This window comes from Vidua macroura, chromosome 25, assembly GCF_024509145.1.
Source record: "Vidua macroura isolate BioBank_ID:100142 chromosome 25, ASM2450914v1, whole genome shotgun sequence".
NCBI lineage: Eukaryota > Metazoa > Chordata > Aves > Passeriformes > Viduidae > Vidua > Vidua macroura.
The window spans coordinates 6,100,722-6,121,684 of record NC_071595.1 but is presented as its reverse complement, the minus strand read 5'-3'; the positions used below and the strand labels follow the sequence as shown (position 1 = coordinate 6,121,684).

General features: G+C 51.4%; 1 protein-coding gene across 1 annotated transcript in view; it reads left to right on the top strand.

The window, feature by feature from the left end:
- The first annotated feature begins 8,994 nt into the window (after positions 1-8,994).
- HIVEP3 (HIVEP zinc finger 3) overlaps positions 8,995-20,963 on the top strand; it is a 74,673-nt gene continuing 62,704 nt past the window's right edge. The window contains exons 1-3 of the mRNA XM_053998705.1: positions 8,995-9,117; positions 9,270-9,334; positions 14,729-20,406. Coding sequence (XP_053854680.1) covers positions 15,292-20,406 — 5,115 coding nt within the window. The 5' untranslated portion in view covers positions 8,995-9,117; positions 9,270-9,334; positions 14,729-15,291. The remainder of the gene's footprint in view (positions 9,118-9,269; positions 9,335-14,728; positions 20,407-20,963) is intronic.

The following is a 20,963-nucleotide window of genomic DNA, read 5'->3' as shown; positions in this document are numbered from 1 at the left end:
CCTGGTTTGGATTTGTTGGGATGATTTAACCAATCCCTGGATGTGGCGCAGCAGGTACAGGTGGAATATTCCCAGGAGGCACAGAGTGCACCCAGGACTGGTTTCCTTTTGATTCAGGGGAAGTTTTGGAATAGAACTTTTGACCTCAGTGGTGACTCTCGGGGTCACCTCTCAATTTGCCATCTGCAGGTGCCTTCACCAGTAAATATGAACAACAAAAGGCCCCAAAATTGAGTTGTTTCTCTTGAATCCTGTGGCTGCCCCATCCCTGGAAAGTCCCAGACCAGTTTGGAAGGAAGCTGGGGGAGTGGAAGGTGGATGAGCTTTAAGGTCCCCCCAGCCCAAACCATTCCATGGTTCCATGAATCCACGCCCAAGTAAAAATCAGGCAGGTGGATGCAGCAAACACAAATCTCTCACATGAGCTCTTCCCTTGGTGTGTTCCAGTGGCCCCAGAGGAAGATCACCATTCCCATAGGGTGGGAATGGGGTGAGGCTGGGGCAGATCCTCCTGCTCATCCTTCACCCCAATCCCCTGTGAGCTGCTGGGGTGATCTCCCTTGCGTGGCTTTGTCCTCCTGGCTGCATCCTCAGCTCTGTTCCCGTTTGGAGCCCTCAAACCCTTAAGGGATAAAGGGAAGGAAAATGTCAGGAGGTGGCACTGTCTGAAGAAATGGAGCAAGGAAAAGGCAGCACCAGGATTCTTGGTGCATTTAAATCTTGGAATGGCTGTCCCACCCCAGGCAGGAGCCTCCAGGTTCTTACTTTGATATAGAATTGTTCAGTTAATGATTGTTCTTTGTCCTGCAGCTTTGCTGGACGCTCAGATTGGTCCCACCAAAGCACAGAGCTCTTCCCCATCCAAATCCACCTCAGGTGTCCCAAAGAGCCACCCCAATCCACTGGAAGCAGAAGATGCTGGAAGAAATATTTGGCCAGGCTGCATCCCTGTGTGGGAGTCAGGGATGGGGAATTTCTGAGGGATGCAATGGGATTGAAAGGGTGGAGACTCCCTGGTGTGGAGGAGATCCTGTCTGGGGTTCTGAGCACGTGGAAAATCCCGCTCTGGGTTTTGTCCCCTGCCCCCAGCCAGTGCTGGTGCTGTGGATTCCTGAGGAACAGGTTTATGAGAGGAAAAACCAGGAGAGGGACACGCAGCCAATGGGGTCCCTACATAAATATTTGCCTTCATCTACAAGAAGGATCTGTTAAGAAGAGGCCAGTAACCTGGAAATGACCCAAAACACGTTCTGGTGCTCGTTAAGCCCTGCCTGTTTCCCTGGCACAAGGTGTATTTTTGTATGAGCAGACAAGGCAGTTCTGTGGAGCTTGTGATGACAAGGGAGCAAACACTGCCCAGACTTGACTCTGCTCTCCCTGCACAGCTCCTGACATTCCCTCCAAACTCAGTCATGCTTTCTCTCCCTTTCCTGTTAAACAAATGCATATCTTGATTTCGAGTTATTTGTGCTCTCTGTGTGCATTCCAGAGCTCCAAAATGGGAGGTTTCCCCCCCTGGATCTGCTGTGGGGAACATCAGGATCTTCCAGGGGGGACAGTTCTTCACACCCTTCCCAGCTGCCTGAAATTGGGATCTGTCTAGAATTGCCTAGAACTGGGATTTGGCTTGGAATTTTTAACCAGAATTGCACATGGAGGTGTGTCTGTGTGTGCACAGGCAATTGAAGGATAAAAATATAGATATAGAAATAAATAGATACAAGAAATAAGTGGCCGCACTATCCTTTGGAAATGAGGGGTTTGGAAAGGGAAAACTCCACCTGGTGCAGCTGGCTCTGTGTTCCCTGGTGAATCCCATTCCAGCAGCTCCACCTTGCCTGGGAAAATATTTACCTGGAGAAAAGGTGTGTTAATTAATCCAACTCCCCCCCCAGCTCCCCTGCCACAGAACGGGAACACAGCGAAGGGGCTGAGGGTGGCACTGGCGACAGGCAGGGACTTGCTCACAGCGTCTAATTCATATTTCTGGGTTTGTCGCCATTTCTGTTATGTGAAAAAATGTAAATGAGTGTCAGGATATGCTCCCCACGAGGCTCTGGAAAAAGGAGATTTCCAGCCTGGAGAAAGGATCAAAAACTCTGGGTTTGCCTGTAGGAAATAAAAGGATTATTTATTTCTATTTTTGCCTTTCATTGAGGGCAGGTAAAAGCCCCATTGCCTTTGGTCCTTAATCATTTAGGAAAGTATCCTTGTTGAATTTCTTTTCAGATTCCGATTATTTTTTCATTTAAACAGAAATCTTTCAGCATCTCCTCTGTATATTTAATTAAATAAGATACAGACTGGCACAATACAGCACTGCATGTTCTTGCTGTGTCCAGAAAGTGGAAAATCTCATTTATTTTGATTTTCACACTTTCACAGGTGCAGGAATTCCCAAACAAAAAATTCCCAAGCAAAAATGATTTTGCACCATCCTAATGGAGGGAATTTATAATAGATTTGTATTTTTACAGTACCTTCTATTCTTTAGAGCACCTAGGAACTTGGCTAACACAAAGCTGGAATTCCAAAGCTGGAATTGTGTCCATGAAGAGAGGGCAGCCTTGTGTGGTACTGCAGGCAGCAGGGAAAAGAAAAATTCCTGCTCCTCCCTCCTGTATCCAAAGCAAACTGGCAGCTTTTTGTGATATCAGCTGGAAGGATCCCTTCAGCGGGGCTGAACAATAATCTCAGAGTCGGTTTTAATTCCATTCAGTTTAAGTCTTATTGCACTTTGCTTAATTGCTTCTGCTTTGTCGTTAACGAGACAAAGAGCAGTTTGTGCAAGAGAAAAATTGTCGAGGAGCAGAGCTGGAATTTGCATGTTAAAAGTTTCCTTTTTATTGTTTTCATTGCCTTCCAAGCCCTCATTTGGTTTTGTTCAGTCCTACAAAGCTGCTGTGCCTTGCAGGTGACATCACCGGCCTGGCTGTGTCCTGCCAGTGCATCCTTAGGGAAAACTCCTCTGGATCATGGCCCAGGAAGGTTCTGCATGGGCAGGAGCAGCCCTGCTCACACATGGATGGGCAGAGCCTCCCTGGCCCAGCCCTCCAGCAGCCTGGGCACTTCTGCAAGCTGCCAAAAGTGTCCCTCTCTCATGATATTTGCAAAACACACCAAAATTCCTCATTTTTCCCGTTATGGATGTGCTCCAGCTCCCACAGCAACCAACGGTCAGGAAATCAGGGACTGAGCCAAACAATGCAGCCAGCAACCCAGGGCAATTCTTGGGGGCTTTTGGCTTTTTTTTTTTTTTTTTTTTTTTTTTTTTTTTTTTTTTTTCCTTTTCCCAATTTTTTTTTTTAGTGAATACTGAGGGGAATGCTACTCTCAGGAAGCCCTGGAATGCCAAATAAGCTGGGAAGGAAATGGCATTAATTCAGCTGGAGGAAACTTGGGAAAAGCTGCTCCTCCCTGGTGTTCCCCCGCTGTGGAGAGCCAGCAAAGGCTGAGTTACTACCAGCTGAAAAGGACACATTTGCAACTTTATTGCAGAGCTCTCCCCGTGTCCTTTTTGGAACGAACTTCCCAGGGAAGCGGTGGAATCTCATCCCTGGAAGTGCTCAGAAAACGAGTGGCGATGTGCTTTGGGAACATGGTGGGACTGGGGGGAAGGCTGGACTTGTCCTGGAGAGCTTTTCCAGCTTTAATGATTCGTTGTTTCTGTGGAAATCCTGCAGGAGTTAGGTGGGCTGGCGCGGGGTCTGGATCCTGGGTGGTCAAATCCGTGTGGATAAAGCGCTGGGGAATATTCTGGGAATGGGGATTAGCTCGTTATTGCCACAGCCACGAGGTCCCTGCTGCTGCCTCCTGGCTGTCCTCAGCTCTGCTTTGGGTGGTCATTCACTGGCCATCCCACCGCTGAGGCTGCAGCCCTCCTGCTGCTCCAGGAGTTGTTCTCCTGGATTCCAGGGGAGAGGAGGTTCCAAATTGGTCCCTCACGGACAGCTCAGCCCAGGTGTGTGAGCAGCAGCCAGCACCTGGGGCTGGCTGGCCTTCATTCAGGGGAGAGGAGATCAGAGAAGGGCTGGGACAAAGCCGGGGGGCTGCTTGAGCTCTGCTTCTCTCCCTGAGTGCTGGAATCACTGCTGGGCTCCTGTGCTGGGAGTTTGGGATCTCAGCTCCTGCTGGAGCCAAGATTTGTGCTGGGCTTGAAGGATGAGCCAGGCTCTGGCACATCCCAGTGCCAGCTCCAGGAGCTGGGCTCTCCCTGACCTGCTGCAGCTCCCAAACCAGGCTGGCTCCAGGGGAAAATGGGCTTGTCTGGGAGCCCTGCTCATCCCAGCAGTGCTTTCAGAGCACAGAGTGGGTGTCTGCAGGCTGCCCTCTGGTCTCTCTCTGAACAGTTGGGCAGCCTGAGCCCCGCTGGGCTTCATCTGTCCTGGCTCAGCTTCTCTTGGAGCTTTTCCCTCTGCTCCATGGCAATGCTGGAGCTCAGCTGCAGCAGGAGCAGCAGGGCAGTGCCTGGTGTGGGGTCATCCTCCACCCTCAGCTTCAGAGCTGCTGGGGCTGCTCCAGTTCCGGGAAACGGAAGGAGGCAGGATCACTTTCCTGAACGGAATTCCTGAATGGAAGGAGCTCCCTCCATCTCGGGGGCTGGAGTTTGGGTGTGTCCTCTGCAGAAGGGTGGGATTCACCCTGGAGCAAGATCCAGCTTCTCAAACTGGGAAATAATCTTAGAAAAGACCCTTCCTGTACCTGCCTTCATGTGGGGTGTTGGAGATGCTCCATGGGCTGTGTGGGCATCCATGGGATGTTGGATTTCGGAAGAGGCGCATGGAGAAGGGAGCAGGGAGTGTGGAGCCAGTCCTGAACCCATGGGGATGGCCAGATTTGGTGAGTGCATCCATGGACTGGTGTGTGCATCCATGGATTGGTGTGTGCATCCATGGATTAATGTGTGTGCATCCATGGATTGGTGTGTGAACCCATGGATTGGTGTGTGAACCCATGGAGTAATGTGTGTGGATCCATAGATTGGTGTGTGAATCCATGGATTGGTGTGTGAATCCATGGATTGGTGTGTGCATCCATGGACTGGTGTGTGCATCCATGGATTGGTGTGTGAATCCATGGATTGGTGTGTGAATCCATGGATTAATGTGTGTGGATCCATAGATTGGTGTGTGAATCCATGGATTGGTGTGCGAATCCATGGATTGGTGTGTGAATCCATGGATTGGTGTGTGTGAATCCATGGATTGGTGTGTGTGAATCCATGGATTAATGTGTGTGCATCCATGGACTGGTGTGTGAATCCATGGATTGGTGTGTGCATCCATGGATTGGTGTGTGCATCCATGGACTGGTGTGTGAATCCATGGATTGGTGTGTGTGAATCCATGGATTAATGTGTGTGCATCCATGGATTGGTGTGTGTGAATCCATGGATTGGTGTGTGAATCCCTGGATTAATGTGTGTGAATCCATGGATTGGTGTGTGTGAATCCATGGATTGGTGTGTGTGAATCCATGGATTGGTGTGTGTGAATCCATGGATTAATGTGTGTGCATCCATGGTTGGTGTGTGCATCCATGGACTGGTGTGTGAATCCATGGATTAATGTCTTTTCATCCATGGATTGGTGTGTGAATCCATGGATTGGTGTGTGTGAATCCATAGATTAATGCTTGTGAATCCATGGATTAATGTGTGTGCATCCATGGATTGGTGTGTGCATCCATGGATTGGTGTGTGTGAAGCCATGGATTGGTGTGTGTGAATCCATGGATTGGTGTGTGTGAATCCATGGATTTCTGGGTATCCATGGAAGAAAATCAGGGCAGTATCCGAGGAGAGGCTCATCCAGGGAAGATCAGGGAGAGCCGTTCCCACTGACCCCCCCATAGCTCCTGGCCATGGATCCAGGGATGTGGGATCCACTCCTTCCCACTGCAATCCTGAGGTTGAGCAGGAATCTCCAACTCCCTCTGAACTGCCGTTGTCCCTTCCTTTTTTTTTTTTTCTCCCCACTCCTGTGGTTTGAAAGGATGCAGAAACATTCTGGGAGGTTTCTCAATCCCCGGGTTCAACCTGGAGTCTCTGCAGGGGACAGATTCCCAGGGAAAGGCCATTCCTGCCTTCCCTGTGCTCAAGGAACGTTGCCTTGGATGGAATCACTGCTCACCACGAGCTGCCTCCCCATCCCGGGATTGGGAGTCCTGAGGAATTCTGAAGGAATCATTAGGCAGGAGTAGTTCAAAACTATTAAATAGTGACTTTTAAATTGTGAGAAGGGAGAGCAGCAGGGATTTGCACAATCCCATGGAGGGGATGAGCTGGGAATGCTCAGAATTCCTCACAGTCACAGGCACTGGACCTCAAGGGTCATCTTGAATGTCTCTAAAGAGACTTGATTTTCTTGAATTTTGGTTGCAAGAAAACAGTATTCGTGTCCTTATAAATGCAAGAAACCCCTGGGAAGCCCTCTGGAATAAGGGAGTGGGCTGGCAGTGCCTGCAGGACTGGGAGCCAGGCTGCAAATCCCACTTTTAGTGATGGAAACGGAGCAGCAGGAGCTGGGCTGGGGCTGGGAGGGAGCTGGGGCTGCCTGGAGGCTGAGCCAGGGCCCTGGCCCTGGGCAGAGCTGAGTGCTGGCTCCAAGGAATTCATGGAAGTGCTGATGCTTTGCTCCATCCCTGCCCTTCTGTGGCTGCTGCTCCTCAGGCTGCACAGGGCTTGATGGTTTTTTTTCTTCCCCCCCTTCTAGTTTTGATGGTGATATTTCTGGGAATATTTAGCTCTCAAATATGCAGATTTTGCAATAATTTCTCTGTTGTGACTCAAATGCTTTTCTGGAAAGCCTCTTTGAAGTGATGAAATTCTCTAGATTAACCCTTTGCCTTGAATAAATGCAGAGTTGGGTTTGTTCGTATTTTCCTCAGGGCCCTTCTTTGCCTGGAAAGGTGGGAGGGAAAACTGCAGAAACCCTGTGGGATAAAAATAAAAGTGAATAAGCACAGCCTTTTAATCCTGGATTTTTTTTTTAATGAGCAGAGAAAGTCTCCTGGCTGTCTCCCCATCTGTTTCCAGTTAAGAGGATCCCTCTTTATCTCGGTGGGTCTCTCTCTCCCTTCCCGGAGGGTGCAGGCCCCTCAGACACTCAGTGCTGAGTCACAGCCCAGCTGTGGAACAGGGAAGTGTCCCCATCTGGAAATGGGGACTCACTCAGGCCTAGCAGAGATGAACTTGCCCAGTTTCACACCGGAAATGTGTAACCAAAGTGGGAACTGAACCCAAATCTCTCCGGTTTAGCCCTGGGTTTTCTTCTCCCCTCAGTGATCCATGGCAGCTCAGCAGATGTTGCTCAAGTCTGAGGATCCAAACATGTGAATTCCAGAATCCTCGAATGGTTTGGGTTGGAAGGGACCTTAAATCCCACCCAGTGCTACCCCTGCCATGGCAGGGACACCTCCCACTGCCCCAGGTGCTCCCAGCCCCAGTGTCCAGCCTGGTCTTGGGCTCTCCAGGGATCCAGGGGCAGCCCCAGCTGCTCTGGCAATTCCAGCCCAGCCCCTCCCCACCCTGCCAGGGAACAATTCCCAATTCCCAAGATCCCATCCAGCCCTGCCCTCTGGCACTGGGAGCCATTCCCTGGCTCCTGTCCCTGCAGGCCTTGTCCCCAGTCCCTCTGCAGCTCTCCTGGAGCCCCTTCAGGCCCTGGAAGGGGATCTCGGATCTCCCCAGAACCTTTTATTCAGCTGAACACCCCCAATTCTCCCAGCTTTTCCTCACAGGAAAGGTGTTGGGAGGTGCTGGGAGGTCTGTGGAGCAACTGAAAGATTTCCTTGCAACTGAAGTGGTGTAAATGCAAAACTTGAGCCTAAATAAGAGCTTTGGTGGAAGGGCTGGGTCAGGAAAAGAAATAACTGATCCATGAGGGAAAACAGCTGGGCCAGGAGAAGGAATAGCTGGGTCAAATGAGGAAAACCTGGTCCAGAGGAGGAATATAGAAATACCTAGGCCAGGAGTGGGAATAACTGGTCTAGAAGGTGGAATGCACCTAGAAGGAGGAGAAACACCTGGTCCAGGAGGGGGAATAACTGCTCCAAGAGAAGGAATAACTGGGCCAGGAGGGGGAATACTTGGGCCAGCAGGAGAAATACCTGATCCAAGAGGAGGAACTCTGTTGAGTTTTATCTTCTTTTTTTACCAGGCTCGGGATTAAATGCATGAGATGTATTTCTTGTTGGGACTCAGGTGTTTGTCAGTTCTTATCTCTGTCACAGTCCCACAAACCCTGAGTTCTGCAGCACTTCACTCCAACACACTGAAATGGAGCCCCATCTCTCTCTACAAGGCCTTTTAGGGATAAAGTGTCCAATTAAGAAATGACACCTAAATTATTTTCACTTTTAACCCAATAACCAACCACCCGTACCTGCAATGCGGGCTTTTCATCCAATGACACAAAACCACCCAAACCCATGGAGGAGAAGGAGAAGGAGAAGGAGAAGGAGAAGGAGAAGGAGAAGGAGAAGGAGAAGGAGAAGGAGAAGGAGAAGGAGAAGGAGGAGGAGGAGAAGGAGAAGGAGAAGGAGAAGGAGAAGGAGAAGGAGAAGGAGAAGGAGAAGGAGAAGGAGAAGGAGAAGGAGAAGGAGAAGGAGAAGGAGAAGGAGAAGGAGAAGGAGAAGGAGAAGGAGGAGGAGGAGAAGGAGAAGGAGAAGGAGAAGGAGAAGGAGAAGGAGAAGGAGAAGGAGAAGGAGAAGGAGAAGGAGAAGGAGAAGGAGAAGGAGAAGGAGAAGGAGGAGGAGAAGGAGAAGGAGAAGGAGAAGGAGAAGGAGAAGGAGAAGGAGAAGGAGGCCCAGCCTCCACCCCAAAACCTCCATCTTGCCCCATATCTATTACTGTATTCTAAACCCCAAACTCTCAGTTTCCCACCCTGTGACATCACACACTTCTGTTCAAACTCCACCCCCACAATCCCAGTTCTGCCATTCCATTTTGGAAGCTTCTCCACGGCCTCAGGTCAGTGCAGAGTTCTCCTGGGGGTCGGTGCCTGGCAGCACAGAAAGGCTCCAATTCTCACTGAGCAGGGCTCCAGCAGAACACCTGGGCTGCAGGAGAACAGCCCGCAGTGCTGTTTTCTCTGAGCATGGTGGCACCCCAGGGAGGTGGGTGCACCCCAGGGGCTCCCCAGCTCTGGCACTGTGTGTGCCCTGCTGTGGTTACCTGGGCCTGTCTCCAGCAGGGCCCCGGCTGCTCCTGCTGAGGTGGAATTACAAGATCTGCTCACTCTGAGCCCTGCCTGCTCTTCCTTCCACAGACTGAGCTCAGCCGTGGGCAAACAAGAGAGGGACAGCACCAAAATTCCACACTCCCCATCCCAATGTGAGTAACCTCTGCTTCTTCCACGCTCGCTGCCTTCCCTGCCCTTTGCAGTGGGCTCCACCTGGCAGCAGGACCTGCCTTTCTTTGTCCAGTTTATTTTGCTTTCACTTTAATTCATTTGAGAAACTTCTGCCTTGTGAGTCCTCCCAAATGCTGCATTTTTATATTTCTGTGTCCAGTTCTGGCCCCTCAGTTTGGGAAGGACGTTGAGATGCTTGAGAGCATCCAGAGGAGGCAACGAGGCTGATGAGAACTTGGAACACAAACCCTGTGAGGAACGGCTGAGGGAGCTGGGGGTGCTCAGCCTGGAGAAAAGGAGACTCAGGGGTGGCCTCAGCACTCTCTGCAGCTCCTGAAAGGTGCCTGTGGCCAGCTGGGGTTGGGCTCTTTCTCCAGGAGCTGACAGAACCAGAGCACACAGCCTCAGCTGCCCCAAGGGAAATACAGGTTGGGTAGCAGGAAAAAGCTTTTCATGGCAAGAGTGATAAAGTTCTGGAATGGCTGCCCGGGGAGGTGGTGGAGTCCCCATCCCTGGGTGTGTTTAAAACAAGCCTGGATGTGGCACTGGGGGCCAAGGTTTAGCTGAGGGGTTGGGGCTGGGCTGGACTCGATGGTCTGGAAGGTCTCTTCCAACCCAGGGATTCTGTGAATTCTGTGAATTCCATGAATTCTGTGATTCTGTGAATTCTGTGATTCTGTGAATTCTGTGAACTCTGAGTCGAGTTACAAGAGGTGATTGCAGGGGATCTGCCCCTGCTGCTGTTTGCATTAAATCCCTCTCTTCATCAATCACTTCATTTGTTCAAAGCTAATTTGGGATCTCCATGACCTCCAAGCAGCTCCAGTTTCTCCACCCTGTGCTTCTCAGCTGTTTTTGTACATGGGCTCAAGGTTTTTTGTAAGGACTGAGGAAGACGGTGGGAAATGAATTTGTAGAGAATTCTAAAAGTTTGATAGAAGGCTCACACAGTGTGCATCTGTATGCAAACCTTGAGATAAGAAATGCCACAGAATAGGACAGACATTGGAAGAGAAATGGAACTAGAAACAAGCTTTAAAGGATGGCCTTGTAAATAAGGCTAGAAATTTAGAGAAATAGAACTGTGAAAAATGCACTGTAGTGGGACCCACAAGGGGTAGTTTTAGATTATTTGCTTTAAGGCATTTACAGCATGGTGTGGCTAAAGCTGATAGGGCAAGAAATGCCTATAATGTAATTAAGAAATAGTTAGCTTCTGATTGTGATGGCATGATGGCATCAGCTACTACAAAAAAAAAAAATGAAGTATTTGTTTTCATCAGATGTGCATCTCCAGATTGATTAATCCCTAATTATAAAGGGGTAAATGCTGGATCCTTCCACATGGCATTTTAGTGGCTGCCAGTTCCCTCAGTGGAATAGAAAAAGGAGCTTTTGCTGTGCTTATTTCCCTCACTTGCACAAAATTTGCAAGATTTAAAGTATATTTTTAATATAATAAGTATATTTTTAATATTTGATATTGTTGGTCATGAAATCTGTCTAAAATTTGGCTTCACAATTATCATGACCGATGAACAGGTAGATTTTCTAGCAGCCCACCAGACATTCTCCATAAGCCTGGCATCCCTATAAACAGGCTAAAATTGGGTGTAAGCAGAGAGGAAAATGCTGTTGTGGTTGGAAGAGTATGGAAAAAGCAGGGCTGGGACAACTTCCCACAAATGTCATTGGAAAATCCTGGTGTCTGATCAGTGATGGAAGAGCTGGAGCTCAGGTGTCAGGCCCAGCATTTCTCATCCCGTTCAGGAGGGGTTTCAACCCCAAATCTGGTGGGGAAGAGCTTGTGTGGGTGGCGTGATGGTCCCAGAGGCTTGGAACCAGTCAGCTCTTCCTCAAACCCTCCAGGAGAACTGGGAGAGGGTTAGGATTGGGAGATGTTTAGGATTAGGTGAGGTTTAGGATTGGGTGAAGTTTAGGATTCTGAGAAGTTTAGGATTGGGTGAAGTTTAGGAGAGATTTAGAACTGGGTGAAGTTTAGGATTGAGAGAAGTTTAGGATTGAGTGAAGTCTAGGAGTGGGAGAAGTTTAGGATTAGGAGAAGTTTAGGATTGAGAGAAGTTTAGGACTGGGAGCAGTTTAGGACTGGGAGATGTTTAGAACTGGCTGAGGTTTAGGATTGGCTGAGGTTTAGGATTGAGTGAGGTTTAGGATTGAGTGAGGTTTAGGACCGGATAAGGTTTAGGACTGGGTGTGGTTTAGGAATGGGAGATGTTTAGGATTGGGGGAGGTTTAGGACTGGGGGAAAATGTGTGCCTGGGCCTCTGCACAAATCCATTTCAGCCATAATAAGGTAATTCAGAATCCCCACAACTGCGAATTTCTGGAAGAACATCTTTCTGAGCATTTTCTCCCAGGCTTTAGGGTAAAAATCTGATCCCATTAAAGTCAGAGGGAATTCTGTCACTGATTTCTTCCATCAGGGGGGCAGCCTTTGTTCCTGGCACTGGGAATGGAATGAGAGTTTCTGGCCATGTTCACTCCACTGCATTTCAAGTGAGACCTTGAGAAATCCTGTTTGAATAGAAATAAAAGCTGGAATCCTCACTTTTAGTGCCTGTGCCCTGGACTGGGCTGCAGACGTGCCATGGCAGCAGCTGGGATCCGTGTGCCCTGTAATCCATGGGGCTTTTTCCTTTAGGATTTGCTGCCATTGCTCCAGTGCCACACTCAGGATGCTGAGGGGAAGTGAGAATAGAAATAGTGTGGGCTTGTAGAATCGTGGAATATCCTGAGCTGGAAGGGACCAAGGATGATCAACCTGCCCAGACCCCCCAGCAGCCCCACCCTGGGCATCCCTGGAGCTCTGGCAGCCTCGGGGCCGTGCCCATTCCCTGGGGAGCCTGGGCAGTGCCAGCACCCTCTGGGGGAAGAACCTTTCCCTGAGCTCCAGCCTGAGCTGCCCTGGCCCAGCTCCAGCCGTGCCCTGGCTGCTGTCCCTGTCCCAGAGCAGGGATCCGAGCTGCTCCTCATGAATTTCCCCTTTTCTTCTTCCTTCTCTCTGGATCCTTAGTGGAGAAACCCTCCCAGGCTTCATTTTTTTTCTCCCATTTTTTTTTTTTTTGTTGCACTGTTAAATTTTCCTTGGAGAAGTCTCAGCCTGGATTAACTGCATCCAGCCAGGAGAATTATCCTTTGCCACTGGTACTCCAGGAGCCTCATTCCCAGTAATGGAATAAAGATGTCCAGAGTAGCCTGAACTGGCCTGGAATGGCCCTGCTTGCTGCTGTAGGCAGCCAGGTGTGGTTGTTTGTTGGCCTGTTCTTGAATTGTGCAGAATTCCTAAAAAATAAAAATCAGCTGGGGCCCATGTGTTCGGCAGAGGAGAATGAGGATGGTCTGAACATTTGGGGTGATATTGAATTAACTCAAGAATTTTCTTTGCAAGCCTAATTATTAAACACTTAGGAATTGATATGTGGCCTATAGGAGAAAATTCAGTATTATAATGTTGATCAGTTGGGAGTTCTTAAATGTGAATATTTGAGTTTGTGACAGCTCACTCTGCTCTTGCAGAAAAAATCCCTGCTTAAATCCACTTCTACCCAGTTAATGTTCTCTTCTTAAATCCAATTCTCCCAAGTTAAAAAGCTCAGTGTGTCACGAGTGGGGCAAAGCCCAGCAGAAATCAAGGTGATAAATCAGCTCCACGAGTTTCTTTGATCTTGAATAAAAGCTGGGCTCAAAGTCTAGCCCAGACCACGGCCAGGGTTAGTCAGCATTGAGGGCTCTCTGAAAAGGGGTTTCAAACTGTAATTAAATCCTTCTCACAGCAATGAGCCTGACTTCCTCAGCAAGTCGGGGCAAGAGCAGGTGCTCTGCAGGTGCTGGGATGGTTTGAAGGTGGTGCTGGAAGGGAGCAGGACCTGGATTTGAGGAAAGGGAAGGTGAAGTTCAAGGCTAGGACTGATTTAGTGTCATTTCCCTGAGGTGTGGTGTCACAGGTGGGCAGAAGGAGAAGCCACTTACCCAGCCTGTAAAAAATGACATCTCAGGAGAACCCATGTCCCTGAACTGAGCCCTCATGGGGGGATCCATTGTCCCCACTGCGTCCCTGCCTCTCTCCATGAGGGGGTTGTGTCCAAGGACTTGCACCCTACTTTGGGCCATCTGAGGAGACAGTTTTCAGGGAGTTTGTGAAGTCTGGCTGGTCACGATGTGTCCCAGGGTGTCCCAGCATCATTAGACTGCTAAATTCAGCTCAATCCCCTCAAACCCCAGGTCCCTTTTCTCACTGAGTCCACAGGGCTGTAGGAGTGCATGAGGAGCGAGGAATCCCTGGAGGACTTTGTGGTTTCTCCTGCTGGCTCTTCACCCTTCTAGAGGAAGTTGGGCTCAAATCTCAGTCCCCTGCTCCTTCCTCCTCTGCTGGACTGGCACTTTAGCCCCATCCCCAGGGAGCACAGGGCTTGGAGTGATTTCCTCTGATTAATCCAGTGGGATCCTGTCCTAGCAAGGCACTGCACCGCAAGGCAGGCAGTACCTTCAGAAAGAAGGATAATCATTTATTTGTCATTATAAATCACACCTATCAATTAATTTCATTTAGAAAGCACCTCCCTGCTTTTCCTTCAGAGCATCCCACCCATTTCCACTCCATCTCCTGGGGACACTGGCTGATTCCACTGAGGTCAGGGTGCAATTCCAGTGCAATTCCCTCTCGGAATGTCCCATCAGGAGCTGTGTTTGCTGACCAGGGTGGTTAATAGGGTTTGAGAGGTTCCGTCCACACTCATTTCAAGGGAGTTTCCCTTTAGAAACAGCTCACGATGACACCCCACAGGTGTGCCACAGAAATTGGATTTGCACCTTTGTTTGGTGACAAAAGGCAGGAAATTGAAGAGGCAACAGTTCAATAAAAGCTCCTCTTTACCTGCCTTTGTTGTAGGTGGCACTGAAGATTAGCACAGCTCAAGAGCAGCTCTTTTCCAGAGAAGACGCCTTGTTATTTGTCAGGGATGTAAGAGGTGTGAGGCAGAGCTTTGGAGTCAGTCAGTTTGGAAGGGAAATACAATTATAAAAACTTTAAACCCCTAAATGTTTGCAGGAGATTAAGAGGAACTCGAGTTTGAAAGCGTTTTAATTCATTTTTCCAAACTGTCTCTGTTTCAAGTTCCTGTCTTTGTTTGCTGCCTCAGAGCCAGGTTTTGTGAGCATTAAACCGAGTCCCTGAGGTTTGCCTGAGTGCAAATTATGTTTAGGTTTAGGCAGACATTCAATGAGTTGCTCTGAATTATTTGTGTACAAAATATTTACTGTTACCCCCCCCCCAAGAATGAGCAGCGGTTAATTACTTACACACAAAAGCTAAAGTAGTTTTTTTTTGTCTGTTTTTCTTTTGGATGTAATTACAGAAATGTGGGAAATACTTTTCCAAGGCTTTTGAACTCCAAAGTGGAACAGAAGGAAGACACAGGGGGACATCCACCGTTCAGTGTTATTTTCCTTGCACAGGAGAGAGAGAGAAAAAAAAAATAAAAAGGATCTTTCTGAGATGAGCACTAAAGTCTCAAGTTTTCAAAGGTTTGCATAACAAACAAGAGACACATTGTGGGTTGCATCTTGACTTTGAAGGCTTGCCACTGTCAACTGAAATAAAATGGCAAGGTTTAAAGCCTTAACCAAGTTCACAAGGAAAATATTTGGACTGAAAGTTTTGGAAAGTTTTCTCTCTTTGAAGTAGTTTGTCATGTGTTACCAATGTGAACTTTATTGACCTTGAAACGTTTTTTTTTTTGAATCAAATAGCAACTAGTGACACTTTAGTAAAATCTTAAATCAACAACCATCTCCTGGTGGCTCCAGCTTCGTAGCAAATGCAGGCAAAACAGGGAATCTACAGAGGAGACCTTTATTATTCATAAATGAAGCCTGCCAAAACCTTCCCGAAATAGCATTCAAAGACCCTTTTAAGGTCATGGATCCTGAACAAAGCCAGAAGAGCACAAAAAAGGCTGAGGAAAGTCCAAGAAAGAGGCTTCCCAAAGGAGAGGCTTTCCAAGGCAGTATTTCATCCCCAGCTACGTACCAGGGCAGCTCTGCTCCTTCCCAAGGAACCCCTCTCCGAGATATCATCTCGCAGCAGCACTTTTCCGGCTCTTTGCCCGTTCCGCGAGAGGAGCCTCAGGAGAAGCCCGGCCACCAGAAACAACCCAAGCCCTCCTCCTTTGACCACCCCGCCCACGTCCCGCAGCTTCAGCAGCACGCACTGGCACCAGCATTTATGTCCCCGGGGAAGCCGGAGCATGTCCTGGAAGGTCCCACATGGCAGCTAGTTGATCCAGTCAGGCCAGGGCCCTCTGGCTCCTTCCCGTCCCCCGGGCTGCACGCCCACCACGGCCAGCTCCTCCCGTCCCAGCCGCCCATCATTCCCGCAGAGGACATGCCGGCCGTGCAGAAGGTCTTCATCCCCCGCCCCGCCCAGGTGTCCCTGAAGCAAGCTGAGGAGGTGCACAAGAAGGAGAAGAAGCCCCAGAAGCCGGGCAAGTACATCTGCCAGTACTGCAGCAGGCCCTGCGCCAAGCCCAGCGTGCTCCAGAAACATATCAGGTCCCACACCGGGGAGAGGCCCTACCCTTGCATTCCATGTGGCTTCTCCTTCAAGACGAAGAGCAATTTGTACAAACACAGGAAGTCCCATGCTCACCGGATTAAAGCTGGGCTGGCCTCAGGGATCGGAGCAGAGATGTACCCATCGAGCCTGGAGATGGAGCGGATCGGTGGGGAGGACTTCGAGGAGCCGACAGAAGGGGAAAGCACGGACTCGGAGGAGGAGACGGCAGCGATGTCGGGTCACGCCGTGGAGCTGTCGCCCAGGCAGAAGCACACCCTGCTCTCCAGCAGCCTGCTGAGCACAGGGAGCCAAGGCTCCAGCCACGACCGCTGCTCGTTGTCCCATTCCAGCATGTCCCAGTCCCTCGAGGACAGCTCCCAGTTCGTGGAGCCATCATCAGAGCACGCCCTGAGCCATAAGTCCGAGGACACCCACACCATCAAGCAGAAGCTGGCGCTGCGCCTGAGCGAGCGCAAGAAGGTGATCGACGAGCAGGCGTTCCTGAGCCCCGGCAGCAAAGGCAGCACGGAGTCCGGGTACTTCTCCAGATCCGAGAGCGCGGAGCAGCAGATCAGCCCTCCCAACACCAACGCCAAATCTTACGCCGAGATCATCTTCGGGAAGTGTGGGAGGATTGGGCAGAGGACGGCGGCGCTGGCTGCAAACACAACCCAGGGGTTCCCACACCTGTCCGGCGACGAGAAGCCCAGCATGGTCCCACTGTCTGTGCCTAGAACACAGGTGATCGAACACATCACTAAGCTAATTACCATTAACGAAGCTGTCGTGGATACCAGTGAAATCGACAGCGTGAAGCCCAGAAGAAGCTCCCTATCAAGGCGTAGCAGCATTGAATCCCCAAAGTCCGGTGCGTACAGAGAACCGTTTCAGTTCGATATCAAGTCTGGTTCCAGCAGCCAGCTGGATGCAGCGAAAGTGTTGGCGTCCCACGGTGAAAAAATGAAGCCCGAACAATCATTGTTGTCACTTCAGCAATCCCACAGTGCCACAGAGACAGTGCCTCTCCTAAGAAGCCACTCAATGCCTTCTGCTGCATGCACTATAAGCTCCCCACACACCTTTAGAGGTAGTTACTCATTCGATGATCACATCATGGAGCCGGAAGTCTTAAGCCGCAGCCAAGCGTTTTCCTCCCACCCTCGAATGCTAAAACGCCAACCAGCTATCGAGCTACCCTTGGGAGTGGAATACGCCTCGGAGGAGGTCGGCTCTGCCAGCAAAGAAAGTGTTCCCAAACCTCCCGAGGAGCCTGAAACCAAGGAAAGCGATCTTACCAAAAAGTCCCGCAAGGGCCCGAAGGCAAAAGGGTTCATGTACGAGTGTAACGTGTGCGGCGCTCGCTACAAGAAAAGGGACAACTACGAGGCCCACAAGAAGTACTACTGCTCAGAACTGCAGCTCTCCAAGCCCCGCTCTGCCACGTCCCACACCTCCTCAGAGGCGGAGAAGAGCGCGGCGGATCCCGACGTGTGGCCCCAGATGATGCATTACAAGCTGGGCAGCACCTTGGAGCTCACCCCGCTGCGGAAGAGGCGGAAGGAGAAGAGCCTCGGGGACGACGAGGAACCTCCAGCTTTCGAAGTGTCTGACACCCCCTCCTCCAGCACCGGCCCAGGCACTCAGTTTGCAAACCTGGCCTCGTCTGAGGTGGCTCTAAACCTGACCCGTGAATCCATGAAGTCACCAGCAGACTCGGGAAAATCCGCACCTTCCGAGGCCAGTGCCAGCTTCCATTCCAGGAACACCAAACCAGCTTCGAGCGCGGAGGGCAAGGAGAGGAGAACAACCTCCAAGGAGATCTCTGTCATCCAGCACACGAGCTCCTTTGAGAAGTCAGATTCCATCGAGCAGCCCAGCAGCTTGGAAGAGGACAAGCCCCTGTCCCAGTTCCCATCTCAGCCCACGCCCCAGCACAGCCGCCCCCCTCATTCCCTGCAGCCCAGGCTGGTCCGCCAGCCCAACATCCAGGTCCCTGAGATTCTGGTCACGGAAGAGCCGGACAGACCAGAAACAGAGCCAGAACCTCCTCCGAAGGAGCCAGAGAAAACCGAGGAATTCCAGTGGCCGCAGAGGAGCCAGACTCTTTCGCAGCTCCCTGCGGAGAAACTCCCACCCAAGAAGAAGCGGCTCCGGCTGGCAGAAATGGCCCAGTCCTCCGGGGAGTCCAGCTTTGAGTCCGTCTCTCTCACCCGGAGCCCCAGTCAGGAGAGCAGCCTATCCCACGGCTCCAGCCACTCCGTCTCCTTTGACCGGGATGACCACACCAAGCCAGAGTCGAGTAGCCAGCCCTCCGAATCCCACCCAAAACCTCCCAGCGTTGGCTCCCATATGCTGATGGTCCCCAGCCACCATCACCATTCCAGGGAAATGCGGAGATCCGCTTCCGAGCAGACGCCCAACGTGTCCCACCCTTCCCAGATGTCAGAGACTCGCAGCAAATCCTTCGACTACGGGAGCTTGTCGTCCACCCCTGCCTCCACCCCCGGCCCCTCCACCTCCTCGGCCTCCCAGGAGAGGAGGAAATGCTTTCTGGTGCGGCAGGCGTCCCTCACCAGGCACCCCGAGCACGAGCCAGACCCGGCCCCGCTGGGCTGGCCGGACACGGAGGATCCAGCTCCTTCTTCAAGTAAATCTCCTGCCACGAGTTTGCCCCATCAGCCGACCACGTCCTCCCCTTTGCCCTCTCACGGCACCTACCCGAGTGACAAGAGCCAGCCAAAGGACAGCCCCGAGCCATCCTACAGCCCGCCATACACAGAGGCTCTGCAGGTGTTCCACCACCCCGTGCCACAGCTGACGCTGCACGAGAAGCACTTCATGGCCCCTCAGGTTTCCATATTCCCCTACCAGCACCTCCTGCCGCAGCCGGGGCAGTCTGCAGAGCTCTTCACTGCGCACACCATGTCCGACATCCTCTCTGCCCAGTTCTCCATGCCTCAGATCCCTCCCTCCATATTCCAGACCCCGCCGCTGCCCCTCCCGCAAACGCTGATCCACCCGGGCCCGCTCCACATCGCTCCTCCCTTGATGTCTCACCCCGCCGAGGTGTCCTTCAGGCACCCTTCATTCCTGCCCGTGCACTACCCTGGCTCCTCCCCGATCCCCTCAGCCTTTTTCCTGCCTCTCCAGTCTCAGTTTGCCCTCCACTTGCCAGGTGATGCTGGTGGACATTTGCCACAGATCAAATCCAGTTTGTTCTCGGCAGCAGGAAGCTCCAGCCTGTCCCCGTGCACGGATTACGACTCGGACAGCAGGTTGCACCCTCTGACCTGCACAGCGAGTCCCGCGCTGTCTGTCACCGTGACCCAGCTCGTTGTCCCCACCCGGACAGAGCCCATGGTGTCCCTGGTTGTCCCCGTTCGCATCCAGACCAACATGCCCTCCTACGGCAGCGCCATGTACACCACGCTCTCCCAGATCCTGGTCACGCAGTCCCAGTGCAGCTCCTCCACCATCGTCCTCCCCAAATTCGATGACCGCCAGCCCAAGGGCGCCCTGGTGTGCAGCGCTGATGTCCACGGGCTGGGTTTTGACCTGGCCCAGATGATCACAGAGGAGCAGAGAAGCCTTTTCCAGAGCCCATACCTGAGAGTGCCCCTGCCTTTACCAGAGAGAAAGGGCTACATGCCCCTCACCTGCCCCTCAGACAGCGTCCTCGGCCTGGAAGGGGGCCCCTCCACAGTTGGGGGGAGCAAAAGGATGCTGTCCCCAGCTGGCAGCCTGGAGCTGACGATGGAGACACAGCAGCAGAAGAGAGTGAAGGAGGAGGAAGTGTCTGAAGCAGAAGATAAGCTGGAAGTGGTGAAGCCACCCAGTGCAATAGAGGAAGGGAAAAAGCAGGATAAATCTCACTTCCTTGCAGAAAGCCAAGACAGGGTGGAGGTTGAGACACCATCCAGCGTGTCCGTGGAGCAGTCAGAGCCAAAGGAAACCCCGAGCAGTTCCCAGCAGGCAGTGTCCCGGTCGGCTTCCCCGAGCTTTGAGGCACTGCAGGAGTACGAGCAGCCAGCTGGCAAACAGTTCCCCAGCCAGGAGCCTCTGCAGCCCGTGAAGAAGGAAGACTCCAAAGAACCGGTGGAGCAGCCTCCACCAACCCCTGCCAGCACTGCCCCCGTGCCCGAGGGCGCCGCCAGCGCGGGGAAGGCTCAGGAAGGCACAGACACCAAGAAGGTCCTGCAGTTCCCCAGTCTCCACACAACCACTAATGTCAGTTGGTGCTATTTAAACTACATAAAGCCAAATCACACCCAGCAAGCGGACGGCCGCTCCTCGGTGTACGCCAGCTGGTGCATCAGCCTCTACAACCCCAACCTGCCCGGGGTGTCCACCAAGGCAGCCCTGGCCCTGCTGAGGTCCAAGCAGAAGGTGAGCAAGGAGACCTACACCATGGCCACCGCTCCGCGGCCTGAGGCGGGCAGGCTGGTCCCGGCCAGCTCCAGGAAGCCCAAAATGACCGAGGTAATGCAATCCTATCTCTTTCTCCTGATCCATTTGGATGCGTGGGTAGAGGGGGCTGAGGGCCGGGGCGTGGCTGTGCTGAGCTTGGTTGGGGTTTACTCGTCCCGCTGGCGCTTTGGGAAGCGCCTGTTCTCGGTGAAGCTCTTAGAGTGAAGAACCCAAACGCCACTGAAACCCCATCCCAGGAGGCAGGAGAGCCTGCTCCGAGGCCAGGTTTATGTTCTCTAGTTCCTACTTGCTTTGTAACCCAAAAAGTAGGAATCTCCACCACCACCACCACCCCACGAACCATCACTGCTCCAGCACAAAGGATTAGACTTCATTTGCATTTGTCTTGATATTTCAAACAGCTTTACAGCTTTTTGGTTTGGTTTGGGTTTTTTTTTTTGGCTTTTTTGTTTAAACGCTGTTATTATTCCCTACATTTTGCATGTTAGAAATGAAAAAAAAAAAAAAAGAATTACCTTGGGGAAATGGGATTCTGTCTGGTTGTGCATCTGCTCAGCTCACATTAATGAACATGGAGAGGCATGCTTAAAAGTATTTAAAAAATATTA